General features: G+C 39.5%; 2 protein-coding genes across 3 annotated transcripts; one reads left to right on the forward strand and one right to left on the reverse strand.

The window, feature by feature from the left end:
• Positions 1 to 312: 312 nt before the first annotated feature.
• LOC144665978 (uncharacterized) lies at positions 313 to 5,419 on the forward strand. Its single transcript, XM_078527308.1, has 3 exons — positions 313 to 543; positions 2,813 to 3,100; positions 4,275 to 5,419. Exons 1-3 carry the CDS (start codon positions 489 to 491, stop codon positions 4,376 to 4,378), a joined length of 447 nt encoding a protein of 148 aa, XP_078383434.1. The 5' UTR covers positions 313 to 488; the 3' UTR covers positions 4,379 to 5,419.
• A 2,201-nt stretch (positions 5,420 to 7,620) lies between these two features.
• On the reverse strand, positions 7,621 to 14,118 carry LOC144666085 (hemicentin-1-like). Of its 2 annotated transcripts, none has more exons than XM_078527431.1 (5): positions 14,008 to 14,118; positions 12,931 to 13,248; positions 10,322 to 10,608; positions 8,912 to 9,097; positions 7,621 to 8,296 (listed from the first exon to the last, which is right to left on the reverse strand). In XM_078527431.1, exons 2-5 carry the CDS (start codon positions 13,221 to 13,223, stop codon positions 7,839 to 7,841), a joined length of 1,224 nt encoding a protein of 407 aa, XP_078383557.1. In that variant the 5' UTR covers positions 13,224 to 13,248; positions 14,008 to 14,118; the 3' UTR covers positions 7,621 to 7,838. The 2 variants fall into 2 exon arrangements, with proteins under 2 accessions (XP_078383557.1, XP_078383558.1); XM_078527432.1 differs by having other exon boundaries at positions 12,931 to 13,238; positions 14,008 to 14,077.
• Positions 14,119 to 14,761: the final 643 nt, after the last annotated feature.

The raw sequence follows: 14,761 nt of genomic DNA on the forward strand, positions 1-14,761 counted from the left end.
GCAGTACAATAGCTCTGCACGAGCTCTTTAAATCTTTGTTTATTTCTTTATCGTCCTTTACAAAACAACAATGTAAAATGGCCAAGTTGGAAACGTTGATTACGATTGCTAATGTTTCATATTTCTATTTAGAAATGACCGCTCTCTTTTCGTATTCGGCCAGAACTACAGTAGCCCTTGAACCAATAGACGCTGATTAGCTAGATCCAGGTGATTGAAATTTTTTAAGTCACATAAATATAAATTCACCTCGTTCTTAGCGTCAGGGTGGTAATTGCTTAAAATAGATTTATTGTCTTTAGTGACCTTAGCGTGTCCTGAATGGTCATCTTTATTTATAACTTGAATGCTAATGTTAAGCGTTGCGAGCGAGGCTCGTTTGGAAATACATACGGAGCTATCACGTCGAAAAGCCAAAGAAACCAGCGACCACTCCGGCGAAGTGCAGAAGTAAGACACAGCAAAGACTGAAAGACAGGCAGAGGAAAATGAAGGGTCTTGTGATGAGCATTGTCGTTCTTTTCGCAGTCGCCATTGCGGTTGGTAAGTTTATAATGTAAGGGAGTAAAGTTAAAGTAATCCGATGGATTTTGTGGCACTTTAATTTGTCACTTTGTGGTATTATTAGTTAACAATTAACAACCGTGTGAATATACTATCCGCCCTTCAAAGTCAGCCAGTAGGTTTTTGATAGCAGCTGGGATGCTTTCTTCTTTCTGGGAACCATTTTCCTAGCCAGCGCTACCTCCTGTAACCAAGCTTTTGCAACAGTTTTAGGCACTGTTTTAGTCAGCCAGGAAAACAATTTGAAATGTTTCCTTACAAGTAGAAAACCCTGCCTCAAACTAGCATAAAACGTTAGGATTTTGTATACAGCAACAAAGCAAGAAGGCAAAACCCGTATGCGCTTCTTAATTTGTTTATAGTGATGGCTATGTAGTGCTTAGCTGAAAAGCAGCATTCCGAAATACGGCTATTCATCTCTTGTACTAATTAAAGCTTTGCTGTCTTTTTCTTAAAAAAAACAATCGACAGATTTTTCTACAGCATATTTAATGTATGCAGTTTAAAACCACTATGGTCACTTCAAACGCATAATAAACGGCCCACATGTAAAACCCTTTGTTCCCCGCCCAGCTTGGTCGTGGATTTTGCCGGTAGGTTTAGGTAACCGAACCTAGTATCCCTCGGCACTCCAATCAAAAATGAACAACAACGTTAATATATATCATTTCAGCTTAATAATTCTTAAAACAGGTGATGTTCAAGCTGCATATATGTCACTGAATTCTTCCATGAAAACAAAAACAAGATACCAAAATCTATTATAATGAGCGCCACAGGGTTCCCAGCGTGAATCAGCAGCATTCTTCCAGCCTCCTACGCAGACTCTTTATTCAGCTAATTCGAGAAAGGTTTTCGGAAAAAAGCACAAAAGTGCACGCGACAAGACAGAAAGGTGGTCTGGGTATTCACTTGAATTTTGCATATTGGCCTAAAGTTTGTATTTTTGCACATGACAATTATGTTTTTCTCTCAGGAGTCCTTTTTCAGAAGCTTTACTTTAACTGTCGCATATCTTTGAGTTTTGAAAATTCTTCAAAAACTCAGACTGGCTAAAAGTACTTTGTTTCCACATGGTTAAAGAAAAAGAAAACATGCAAATTTGCGTTTGTCATCTTTTTAGTATTCAGCACGTGTAGTAGCTCTCAACTTCTACCCATTCTACCTTTTGGTCTTGTGGCGTGCGCTTTTGTGCTTTTTTTTCGACAACCTTTCTCGAATTAGCTGTATACGGCAAGATATAAAAGATATCCACCGATTTATCCCAAATATGCTTAACATTTTATAATGTGAACGTGAGCAGCTCATTGGAGTGCATTGCAGCGATGTCGATCACAGGTCAAAAAAGTGATAAGGTTTTTAGCCACGAACGTTTTCGATCTATTTGATCATCATCAACAATCGCGAGACTATTGTAAAGATCTCTATATTGTTAGAAAGCAAATTGTTAAAATTTTATGTAATTTTATTAAAGCGCCATGAGTTTATTTTTCCTGCCTCAACTGCCCCAAGATTATTTGTTCTGCTGCAAGCATTTCGTTGCACGACACCGTACGAGCTTCCAATTTTTCTAGCACCTTAGGGCCACAGTATACATTTAGGGCTTTGGCCGCTTATTTACCAGAATGAAAACATTATAAACTCCAGTAAAAAATTAATAAATAAGGGCGCTCCGCTTGCTTGCTTAAATCTATATATTATATGCTTGCCAAGTCTAAAGAGAGTCTGCGTAGGTAGCAGTTCTGCTCTCTCTCAGCATGTTCAAAAGATTTAGGTAATCATTAAATAGGGAGATGGGGGGGGGGGGGACAAATCAACAAAGTTTTCAACCGGGAGGTTTCGCCTCAAAATCCAAACCGTCACCTTTTATATTTATTTAACTTAATATATTTATTTATTTATTTCGCAGTTAATTGCAAACTCCATGATGCGATCGCAATTAAATAAATCGAACAAAAAGGATGGACTTGACCGCATTTTTATATTTTTAACGATATCTATTTTAGTAAATGGTTTGAAACTAGGAGTATTAGTAGTGTGATCGTCCGGGTGAGAGTAGTTCCGAGAAGAACTGTTGTTGGTGACTGACGTTTTAACAACCTGAGCGAAAGTCATCTTCAGAGACAACTGAAAAGTTGTTGTCAGTCGATGGTGTTACAAGCCTGGTCTGTTAAAGTACTTTAATGCAAACTCCCTGATTGGAGTTGAATCGAATTGAGTTGAATCGATCTTTCACCTTTCATTTTAGCTGATGGCATCAAGTGCTTCGTTTGTCTCGGTACTGAAGATGAATGCACAAAGGAAAAGATAGAAGCAGACAAAGCTAAATACGTTGTCACGTGCCCCTCCTCTGAAGATCGCTGTATGAGGACCTGGGCTCAAAGAGATAACATAACAGACGTGGTTAACACCTGCGCTGATAAAAGGATATGTGATAACACGAAGATAAAGGCCTGTCATGACTACATAGGTGGAAAAAGTGCTGTCAGCTGCTGTGATACTGACGAGTGTAACGCGGGCTCGGCTGGGTTACCAAGTGAGAGAAAAATTCCTGAAGTTTTTTTTTATAGAGTGTGTTCATGGCGGCCATATTGGAGGAGTGAAACAATGACATGACTTTTCTTTGGGAAAAATCATTTTTATGGAAATATCTTTGGATGTTTGATTCCTCCAATATTGTTGCCATGAAAACACTCCATTGATTAGAAATGAACAACTTTCTGTCTTCAAGCGCTGGTAGTTGGTCGCCCAATAAAATGGATACCATAAAATACATATGTCTTATATGATATTTTAGTGTGTAGTATGGCTGTTTATTATCCAGGAATTTTCCTACGAAAAATATTTTACATCTAAATGTAGCAATGACTTTCTGACCATATAGGATACAATATAAATTAGGTCGTATGGTGTCATCGTCCTGGTGAGAGAAGTTCTGAGAAGAACTGTTGTTGGTGACTGAAAATTAAAGGGACTATGTCACGGGGATCTCGCAGGTTATATCTCTTAGTTTAATGTTCAAAGATAATGTTTTTCTTTAAGTTGCCAACCACTTGTATCAGGACAGTTTAGACCAAAAATCTGCAAAATCCCCGTGACCTAGTCTCTTAAATTTGACTTACAGTAGACGGATCGAAACTGACCAATTACTGGTTGACAAACTTGACGAGTCTTACAGCCAATAAACTGACTTATCAACTTTAACGGACCAGACTTATAACATCATCGACTGACAACAACTTTTCGCTTGACTCTGAAGATGACTTCCGTTTAGCTAGTCGAAACTTCAGCCACCAACAACAGTTCTTCTCAGAATTACTCTCACCCGGACAATCACACTATACGACCAACTGATACTCCTGGGTTCAAATCATTTACTATAAATTAGTCTGTACTTCCCACTTTTCGATTTTGCTCTGACGAAGGGCTAACACTCAAAACACCAGCTTTTCCAAATTTGCTACGGCAGCTTATTTACCATATCGAACTTTAAGATAATAAATAACTTAGTGTTTCCCCTGCCCGCCGCCTGCCGGCGCGACACAACAGTTTCGAAACTAATCACTTTGTTCGTTTATTTATTGCATTGGAATCACAATTCCAACAGCACTTTGAATTCACAAAATCCTGCCCCCAAAGTTTTAGTTATTTCTATTAATTCTAAGTTATTCTTTTAAAAATTCTCTTACTTATTTCACTGTTTATCTTAGCTGTTGCTATCAAGTGCACGGACGACGCCTCTACACCTGTCTTCAACGTCTTCTTGATGGCCATTTGCTCTGTTATAGGACTGGCACTAGTCAACCAGGCATAAGATAACTGTGATTTACAGATTTATGCACAAGCAGCCCAAGCTCACTATACCGAGAACATGGTGACTCAAACAATAGGGAATATTTGAAACGCGACTGTGACGACAACTGGCCAGAATCGTACCAAACTAACCTAAGATTGGGAAAAACAACATAACATAGAACACTGAAATTAAAGGGACTGTGCCACGGCTGAGTAAAGTATATTTTATTAAGTTTCGCCAGATACTCGCTATGAAACTTAATGTTTGCAAAGAAATTTCTTCTATGGATCTAAATAACAAAACAATAGCTTCATTACAACCAAATGTGTCTCCCGTGCGTTATAGTTTAAAGTTACAAGCAAACGAGATTAACTTTGAAAACTGTCCAGCCCAACCATATTTTGGCCATCCGTACCTTCTTTTGTGTTTGCTGTGTAACTGAAATGTTCCTTCACTGTTTTAAGAGGTTATTTTCATATTTTGTGGAATTTGATGTTCATTTCTCATGCCTAAATTTGGCTAAAATTCGTGACACACTCCCTTTAAACAGGACAGGGAAAAGTATTTTTCATCCCAAAGCATTTGAACTCATACAAACCTTTATAAATCAAACCTTTGACAGTAACGGGCTCCTGCCTTTGATAAAAACAAATGAGTTTGCGTTCTCTTATAGTGAGCTTGTGCCGCTGGAGACTTATAGCTCTTTCTTTTTTTCTTTGAATTTTGTTTTACTTTACACCAGTGTTGTAGACTTAGTATCTAATGATAGCTTGATGATTAACACTACAGAGAATTGTATTCAGAAACCCTCATCGTGAGGATAAAATTGTAGTCCGGTCAAATGAATTTAGAACACGATTCAGAATGTTGAGTCCAAACGAGTAGAAATTTCATAATGTCACGAAAAGTTTTAAATTATATAGTGCTCTATGACAGGCGAGTTTCTCTAATTCGCGTTAATTTCATGAATCTGGAAGTCCACACAGCTTGAGAAATTGCTACAGTATTAGATTAACAAATAAGTTCAATTTATAGTTTTAGTTGAATAAATTAACGGTCCAAACACTAATATCATGTTTCCGCCATTTAGACTATATAAAACATTTTTCACTCACCAGAAGCCCATTACTAAAGTCTACTAACTGAGCGGTAACACACCGTCATGCGATATCGTGTGGATCGAGATCACTTAGTGTGACTTGACGATGGAGAATCTGAAGAGCCCTCTTCCTCTTACCGCACCTCCCACCCCCTTCACCCATCCTTACGCCTCCAGGTATAAAAGGGTCTTGTAGGAGAGGTACCTTATTACATGGAATTTTCGCGACACGTTAGTTTCGCGATTTTAAGGTGCACATATTTCGCGACACTTAAATTTTGCGATTTTGCGAAAATTTTGTACTTTGAATCACTTTAATTTCACGTTTTTAGTGAGACACAGTTTACATTTTCTTAGCAATATATTTTGACATGCCTTTGAATTATATAAAACGACTTCATCGAAGGAACAAAAACGTCAAAATTAACAAAAACGCAGGAGGGGACTTAATCTTAATAGAGCAGTTCTCAGAATGTCTACAAGTGAGTCAATTGACGACAACATCCATTTACATTGATTACTGACATATGCGAGTCATTTAATATTCGCGTCATGTTATGTTCGCGAAACTTATTGTTGCGCGTCACTTTAATTTCGCGATTTTTTTAGAATCGCGAAATTCGCGAAATTGAAGTGTCGCGAAAATTTCACGTAATAAGGTATATATTCCCATTTCCCAGTTTACATTTTAATCAAATCCCATTTTCCAGCCTATTTTTCCCGATTTTTCAAAATCCCAGTCCAGTTATATTGTTTATGTGTGTGTGATTCCCAGTCCCAGTGACCCAAGTCCTATTTTTCCAGTGAAAATTTCCCCAAATCCCAGTTCCCATTTTACCCCTTCAGGCCCTTCTTTAATATAAGTTCAGGCCAAAACCGACATAAATCAGCCCAGAGCTTATCACGCGCATTTAAGTGTAGACATAAAATAATTTTTTGAGCTTCCTAAAGTCTGCGTTCGAGCCTAGTGGCCCATTAAGCCGGAGCTAATCCCAGTTTCCGTGGCATTAAGCGACTGTAAGTATTTTTGCTCCCCCCTGGATGGAATGCTAGTCCATCGTAGGGATACCCCGCAGCATTACTTCGAAGGTATCCATTTATTTACCTGGGTGGAGAGAAAATTAAAACTTTATAAGAGTAAAGTGTCTTGCCCGAGAACACAACACAATGACCACGGCCAGGGTTCGAACCGCTCGATCCGCTCCCACTGAGCTGGCTAAATATTGTTTATCGGCGCTTTAAGAAGGGGCGACAATTAGAAGCGACCTCACTCCGCTTCATTTTAAGTAGGTAACACCGACAACGGAAATATCCTTCTTTACTATATATTGAAACAGTGGATAGCGTTTTTGGTGCGCGCTGATTGGCTACTTAAACTCGGGATATCCTTTGCTATTCACCTCCGAGCAACTCGCGCGCGAAAAATGTACTCGTTGACAGGAATAAACTAGTCAAAAATCATCCTTTCAGGCTATATTATCTCACTGTTTTAGTATATACTAAGGCAACTATTCAACTCAGTGTCGGTGGCTAGTATCCACCACTAGCCACCTCCACTTCGGTGGATAGTTGTTAAATATGCTTCCCATGGAATACCCCCACGGGCTCATTGTTGCCCTCCATTCCTTAACCATTGCTGCACGAAAGTATTTCAAGCTTTCAATGCGCTAAAAATTTCTTGGGGAAAAAACACCAAAAGGAATTTGATAAATAATTCAGTAGAAAAGTGCAACACAAATTAAAACAAGTCACACGATAGGTATTTGTTTTTAGGGAGGGGAGGGAGCGGAGATGGAAGCAGTGGTCAGACTAAATCCATTTTCTCTGCGATGCAAGTAAAGCAACCGGTAATATGTTTTTTTCAAACGCTTTTTTACTTAGAGAGCAGTCTAGTCTAGGGACATTTAAAAGGAAATGCGTGCTCGTTTTAATTTTAATAAGAACTTAAAAGAGTTTTAGTAAAAATGTTCTAAGCGATATTTGTTCGACCAGGAGCCATAATCGATTATGGCTCCTGGTTCGACTTAACCTTGGAATTTATGCATTGTTATGACGTAAAACCATGCAGATAAAACAAGTACTTTAAAACGCAAGGCACAAACGTAACTGCTACAAACCTGACAGACCCGGGAAGCTCCAATAACAAAAGACGTCAACAAACTGAAGTCAAAATCACCACTTTTATTTATTTATTTTTTAATAACACAAACACAAACGAGTCATCTGCGTTTTTGTGGCCAATAATTGGCCCGGTCTAAAAGCCAGAAACTTATATTTTAAGTGAAAGGAATACATTTTACGCTAGTAACGTAGAATTTGCAACTGAGGCTTCAAGCTTAAAATTGAAGAATGGAAAAAAAACATACGAGGCATACATTTTTAATTTCCAAGAATACTTGGCAAATAAGACATTTTCTGACACAGAATAACAGGGGCTGTACTAGGGTGGAACTCCTTAGGGAAAGTGCAACTTATATCATTCCACTTTGCTGCCCTGGGGCCATAGCCGATCATGTGACCACATTTCTCCTCCGGATTGCTTGGTTCGGTAGCTCCCCATGCTGTGTAACCGGTCAGCGGAGTGTCATCTGCCCAATAGAACTTCGTGTCTGCCTTACGATGGAGTCCCAGCCAAACTCCATACCACGGTGCAAATCTTTCCTGCTTGCGAAGAAGATCATAGATGAACTGATTTTCGGAGGCCGATGTGATCTTGGCGAGGCTTGCACCAAACTGTCGGCATTTTTTCAAAGCATGGTGTCGATGCACGGTTGGAGTGTCGATGATGAGGTAACATGAGTCTCCATGAAGAACCCAGCCGTCTGGACACACTGGTCCTGTTTAAATGAAGTAGAAATCTCAATAACAGGCCCATGATAGCGATTGCGTGTCAACCCTAATCTGGCAGTAGGAACGGTCTTAGGTACACCTACTATTTGAACAGTTCATACTTAAAACGTTTTGCTGTTCATTCTCCAATTTGATTCATGTTTCACAACATGGACTCACTTAATAAGTAACGTTCTTTAAACCCGAGTGAAGGGGGTGGGGGCACCTAACTAAAGCTTGGGTAGGACAGTACCATTGAGGCCTTAGAACACTTGCAATCCCTTTATTTTGCTTCCCTGTTTAAGACAAAGGGTGTTTAAGAGGACAATCCAGGTATTCCATTCTGTTTTAAAGACTTAAATTAAAAAAAGAATGATATCACGTCATCCTAGGAACAGAGTAGCTGCAAGAATGCCCTGTTCAACATTTCTAGCAAACAATCTACAGAAAGATACTTTCTTTAAGTCCCCAAATAGTGAAATGGTACACCCCATTTTAAGAAAAAAGACCCTGAAAACCATACCTTGGTTCCTTTAGATGAATACATTTAATTTCTTAAGTCCTTCTTGGATTTTGTTTGTGATGATGATAATCCCGTGGCTAAATATATTACCTTTACCCACCTTTCTCTACTTCGCAGGATTCAGTGTTGCAGCTTTCTGCCTTCATATTGTCTCCAACACAACACGCGCCACCATTTGTCGGAGGGGGATTGGTACAGGTTTTTCTGCGCACCTTTACTCCGCCTCCACACGTCACACTGCACTCGCTCCAGTCTCCAAACTCACTCCATCCGCCATCGTTGTTAACTGAAATTGAAATAAGAGCCATTTTAGTCCAGTCCCTGAACTCTCTCTTCAAAGCGCCCTTTATTGGGGCTGAACCCAGGCGCGCGAAGAGAGAGTCCAGGATAACTTGCATGCGCATGCTCAGAACGAACCAATCAGAAGCGAGGAGTGTGGCGTCACTTGCTTAAGACGCGCGAGCTTGGTTAAAAATGCTCGCTCGAATGACGAATTCAACTACGCGACCAAGCGCGCGAATAAATGCAAGAAAAAAAAACTGTGCTCAATTGCATCCAAAATCAATTCAATAAACAGCTATAAAACTAGGAAAAGTTGATGGAAAGTGATTTGTGTTTTGGTCGTTAGCTTTTAGTAGACACTGACTGGAAAGCTAGGCTTCTTAAAGTTAAAATATTCCAATGATCCATCTTTAGTACACGGTCGCGTAGTTGAACTCGTCATCTGTGCGCGCGCGTTTTCAAAAGTGCTGCCAAATATGTTTTTTCCCCCATTTTGGGGGAAAAACTGACGCATGCGCATGCAAGTTATCCTGGACTCTCTCTTCGCGCGCCTGGGTTCAGCCCCTATAAAGGGCGCGCGGAAGAGAGAGCTCAGGGACTGGACTAGAGCCATTTTTATATTGAACTATCTTTTTCACAGCTTACTAAAAGTGCTGGTTGCTAGCGAATTGGCCCAATGACTAGCGTGCTAGACTCCGTATCGAACGGTCCAGGGGCCCGTTTCTCGAAAGTCCCGGAAAGTTTTCGCACCCGAAAAGCCATAGCAAAATCTCAAACCTTATAATTACAGAGCTGTTTAATTCCATGATATTTTTCATATGAACAGAGGTTTCCTTCATACAAAGTTTCAGACCTATACACTTCTCTGTTTTAAAAATACAGAGAATTTAAAATGGCTTTACGGGCCCGAAAAGTTTTCGGGGCTTTCGAGAAACGGGCCCCAGGTTCGAGCGCTGGTCGGTTTCATTGTGTTGACTCTCATCGTGCCTCTCTCCGCCCAGGTGTTTAAATGTGTACCGGCGAAATAATGATGGGGGTTAACTCTGCGATGGACTAGCAACCCATCTAGGGAGACATAGAAATACTCCTAGTTGCTTCATGCTAAAGTATCGGATACGGAAATCGGGATAAGTTCTGGTCAACTCTGGCGTGATAGGCCACCTTGTTCTTATGCAAACTTAACCTGATTTAAGTGGAAATCAAATAATCAGAATAGAATTACATGTACCTTTATACATCTTGCAACATCGGAACTTTTCAATGCAGTAAAGCTGATTGCAATTGCTTTTGTAGAAGCCGGTCATGTAATAGCCCTCCCGTTGACATTCGCTCCAACCCTTTTTGTCAAACGAACTGGAAACATCCTCGTCGTAACAGTCTTCATAACCATTTGAGTGATTTTGTGGACGGCAGCATTGTCCCTCGTCAATATCCGACAGGAATGCTGGTGGACCGCGCCCAAGTCTAAGGCCGTTCAAGTAATGACCGTTAGGGCATAGTGCCCAGACATTATATCTGGAAAAAAATGTAATGAGTTTTGTGAGCTTTAAAGTATAATGTGATTAGTATGAAAAATGTCAACCCTATCTGATGTTGAAAAAACATTCCAAAGAATGTAATAACAAACCGAATTTAAATGCTAGGCAATGCTTCAGTTTACAGTAAATTTCTTAACTTTGCCTTGAAAGTAGATGATTTTACAAATTCGAAACTTTTGGAGGGCCAGGGCAGGGAAGGAAGGCCGTTGCTTTAAATTCGAAATGACGGAATCTCTTGTACAGGGTCATTAATATTTTTGCACTCTCAACACTTGAAAAACACTAAGGTTATGTCATTTACAATAAAACATTCTACAGTTTCTAGGTCCTAGCTATGAAACAGCGTCTAAATAATTCTGCCTAAGGTGTATAATTTTACCAGGGGTTACCATTCCTGACCCCTAGGCTACAGTAAAATAAGGACCCACACTTCCTCTGTTTTACGAAAAACGACTTATTAAATTGCGTACCATTGTCCTTCTTAAGTCCAAGCTCTATATTTAAAACAAATGAATCTTTGCGATTTTTAAAAGTTCCTCATTTTAATAATTCAAAATTCGATGGTGTAATTTTATTTTATTTTTTGAATTTTTGTCTTCACGCTGGATTCCGGATCGAGCGGTCCAGATGCGAGCCCTGGCCGGGGCACTGCGTTGTGTTCTTGGGCAAGATACTTTACTCTCACAGTGTCTCTCTCCACTCAGGTGTATAAATGGGTACCGACGAATTTACTGTTGGGGGTAACCCTGCATGGACTAGCGTCTCATCCAGAGGGGAGTAAAAATACTCATAGTACGTTGTTTCATGCTACAAAAACTAAAATAAGCTCCGGCCTGGTGAGTCACTAGGCTCGAACGCAGACTTTACTTTTTTTATTATATAGCCGCGAGTGTTTTACTGGAAAATAGACCACTCGTAAAATTCATAAGAAACTGCATCCGGGACTGTAGTGGCGTATTTTCCATATCCTCACTAGTGAGGATATCGATGACGTCATTTCCCGCCTTTGCACGGTTGTTTGTGCAAAGCTGCCAAACGCCGGTTGGAAATGGCGAGCTATCGATTCATGAAGTTCACAAAAGTCAAAATAAAAGTATTTACTGAGGAGCAGAAAAATGCTAACACGAAGAAGAAAACTTCATATGACTTGAACTTATTTAAAAGAGCTTCTTGCTTGTGGAGTAGGCATGAATAGATTGTGCTAGTAAATTCAGGAAAAGTTGCTTCACAATATACCCAAAAGTTGCTCTAAAGTTGCGCAAATATCAAAAAGTTGCCACCAAAATTCAGAAAAGTTGCTTGCTCTCTAGAGTCGTTTTGTTTTAGATAAATACTCAAAACGTGCTTGTTTGTTTGTTGCCATTTAAACATTTTCATTAAATATTCTTACAATCTTTAAAAGAGACCAAAAAGCCATTGTTATGCTGTGTGCTGCTCACTAGTATTTAAAAAAAAAATAAAAAAAAATAAAAAATAAAATAAAAAATAAAGAAAAATTAAAAAAATTAAAAAATATCTGTTTTGATAAAACCCCTTTTAATAAAATCCTTCGAAATGAAACGATCTTTTATGTTTTGTTTCGGTTGTACATCAATTTGTTGCTCAAAAGTTGCCACGGAAGGCAAAAGTTGTCCTAGGTTGCTGGTACTACAAAAAGTTGCCCAAAACGCTAAAAGTTGCTCAAAAGTTGCCAAGCACAATCTATTTATGCCTATTGTGGAGAGTCAGACGAAGGGAGCGAAAATCAAGAAATTCCAGCTGCCAAACTGCAAGACTTCGCGATCAGAAATCAGAAAAGCGGTGAGTTTGAGCAGAAACAGATTTCAAAACGGTGAATTATATTATCAGTGGCAGTGATGAAAGCAAACAGAGTTTAATACATTTACGCTCTATACATCGTCTGAAAGCTTCAGTTCGCGAAATTTTGCCTTGCAGATATTGAGATTGGCAATTTGCTCAATTGTTTTAATTAGCCGTCGCTCGTGTTTTAATAAGCTTAACCTTTTAATGATTGAATAAAAATGTTTAAACTTTTACTTCATGCATGATTTTTGTCTATATAATAAAAAGAAAATTACACGGTGGCTTGAAGATATGAATTTTATTTTCTCGTGGTAAAAGCAATATTTTTTTACCACTCGAAAATAAAATCCATATCTTCGCGCCGCCATGTAATATCCTCTATATCTTAACTGATAGCCATTGTTTTCTTTACCACTCGAAAATAAAATCCATATCTTCGCGCCGCCATGTAATATCCTCTATATCTTAACTGATAGCCATTGTTTTACGTACTTACCCCTCCAGTGTCAGTTTCCAGTCTTTCGCATTGGAACAAGTTGCAGGCTGGGTGGCATATATAGGTACATCTGCTTCACAACACCTTCCTTCCTCGAGGCGTCCAACTCTTTCATCTCCTAGTAGCCTATCGCTTCTCCAGAAACCCCTGAGATATGTGTTAGTCTTGGGGCACACGGACCAGGTCTGTCTGTCCAGGCTCACCCACCAGTTTGCTATGTCACAGCTCTGGCTCACGGCAGGCCGGAACATCAGCAATACGGTGATGAGTGGAATGGCGAACACAAACTGCATACTGACCACACTCTACTTTAATGTTCTCACCAAATAGAAAAAGAGAAAAAATCTTATGAGAACTTAAAACCTTAGCTTCATTGGGAAAAACTTATTGATCAGACTTTTACGTTAATGAAGTGTTCATACTACTATTTATAAGCTGGAGAGGTGTTTGGTTATTAAATTGCGGTAACGGACTAGCCGTAGTTCGCTTCCAACAATTGCGTGCGACACGCGCGAGTGATCGCGATTCACCCTCGCAGCCGTTTTTTCGGCATGTCACGCAAAAAACGGCTGCGAAGGAAACAAAAGTCCAGGCTGCAGCGGGAAGCCTGTCTTAATATTCAAAAAGTCGAAGCTACTGTGAACAATTTTTGTGTCCTCGCAAACTAATGAAACCTGTATCTCCTCAAGGGCATTTGTTCTTTTTGTTGTCACACTTTTGAGTTTATTGCACCGCTCCGCCTGGTCAAGTCAACTTCGACATTCGTCTTGGATTTCTAATTCTTTCGGAAATTTTATTGAAAGAAATGTTTTAACATGATTAGTGAAATCAACAATAAAAGAGTAAAAATCGCAAGCTTGGATGAACAAAGGCTTTTGGTACCACTGAACACTGACAGAAACATCGAAGAAGCCGAGGGTACTGATTCGAGTCGCTTATTAAAATCAACACTTTAAATTCTGGAGTGGCAGAATGAATTGAAAAATTCTCTTAAGGTTAGTGTTGCAGAACAAACGCAACAAAATGTAACGACAATTTTAAAGAGCTGTTTCTGAGAGAAATATATAAGATACATACCACAATGAAAAATCGTGTATCTTTGGCTCAGCTGAGGACTTCCTGTTTTCTTATCACGTTTTGGTGAGACTGAGGGCATCTGACTAAACCTGTCTATTAAAGCGCTTATTTCATTGCCTCGGGAAAGGGAAAAAATTCTTTCGCGTCATTATTGGCCTTGGAAGAGACCCAGCTTTGTAGTTTAGATCAGATTCAAGCTTATCGATAACCTTGAAATACCTATGCTCTCCCGCCCATTGCAAAAGATTAATGAAACGGGCCAGGCTATTTTTGGAAAGCCGTGAACATGCCCAACTAAAAGTTTATTGGTAATCAAAAGACATCGATATTTCTAGAAAGCTTAACGTTTTAACAGTCATAAGGTTTCTTCTTTCCAAACAAATGGCATATTATGTCCGGATTATGGGAATTACTTTGCCATCATCTGCACATACAAGATGCGGGCAGAATCTCTTTATATTTCTAAAACGTCTTCCGCAGAGGAAGTCTATTATTTTGAGACACCTGTGGGTGGGGCCTGGGAAGACAGCCGCCTCTTATCGCTTCCGCTATTACGTGCGAAACTTCTTCGTTTATTATTACACATACTTAACAAACACTAATAACATAAGAAAGCGAAACAAAAATCTAAGTAGTAATGCAGGAGCCGCACAAACGCCAACCATAAAAGCTCTCATAAAAAAACATTTCAAAGCAATGATCACAGCCAGCCACAGGACCTGAACGTAAAGAACAGTGGAGCCCCACTCTACGG

This window comes from Oculina patagonica, chromosome 9 (genome assembly GCF_052425735.1).
Source record: "Oculina patagonica isolate OP01 chromosome 9, crgOcupat, whole genome shotgun sequence".
In the NCBI taxonomy this organism is placed as follows: Eukaryota; Metazoa; Cnidaria; class Anthozoa; order Scleractinia; family Oculinidae; genus Oculina; species Oculina patagonica.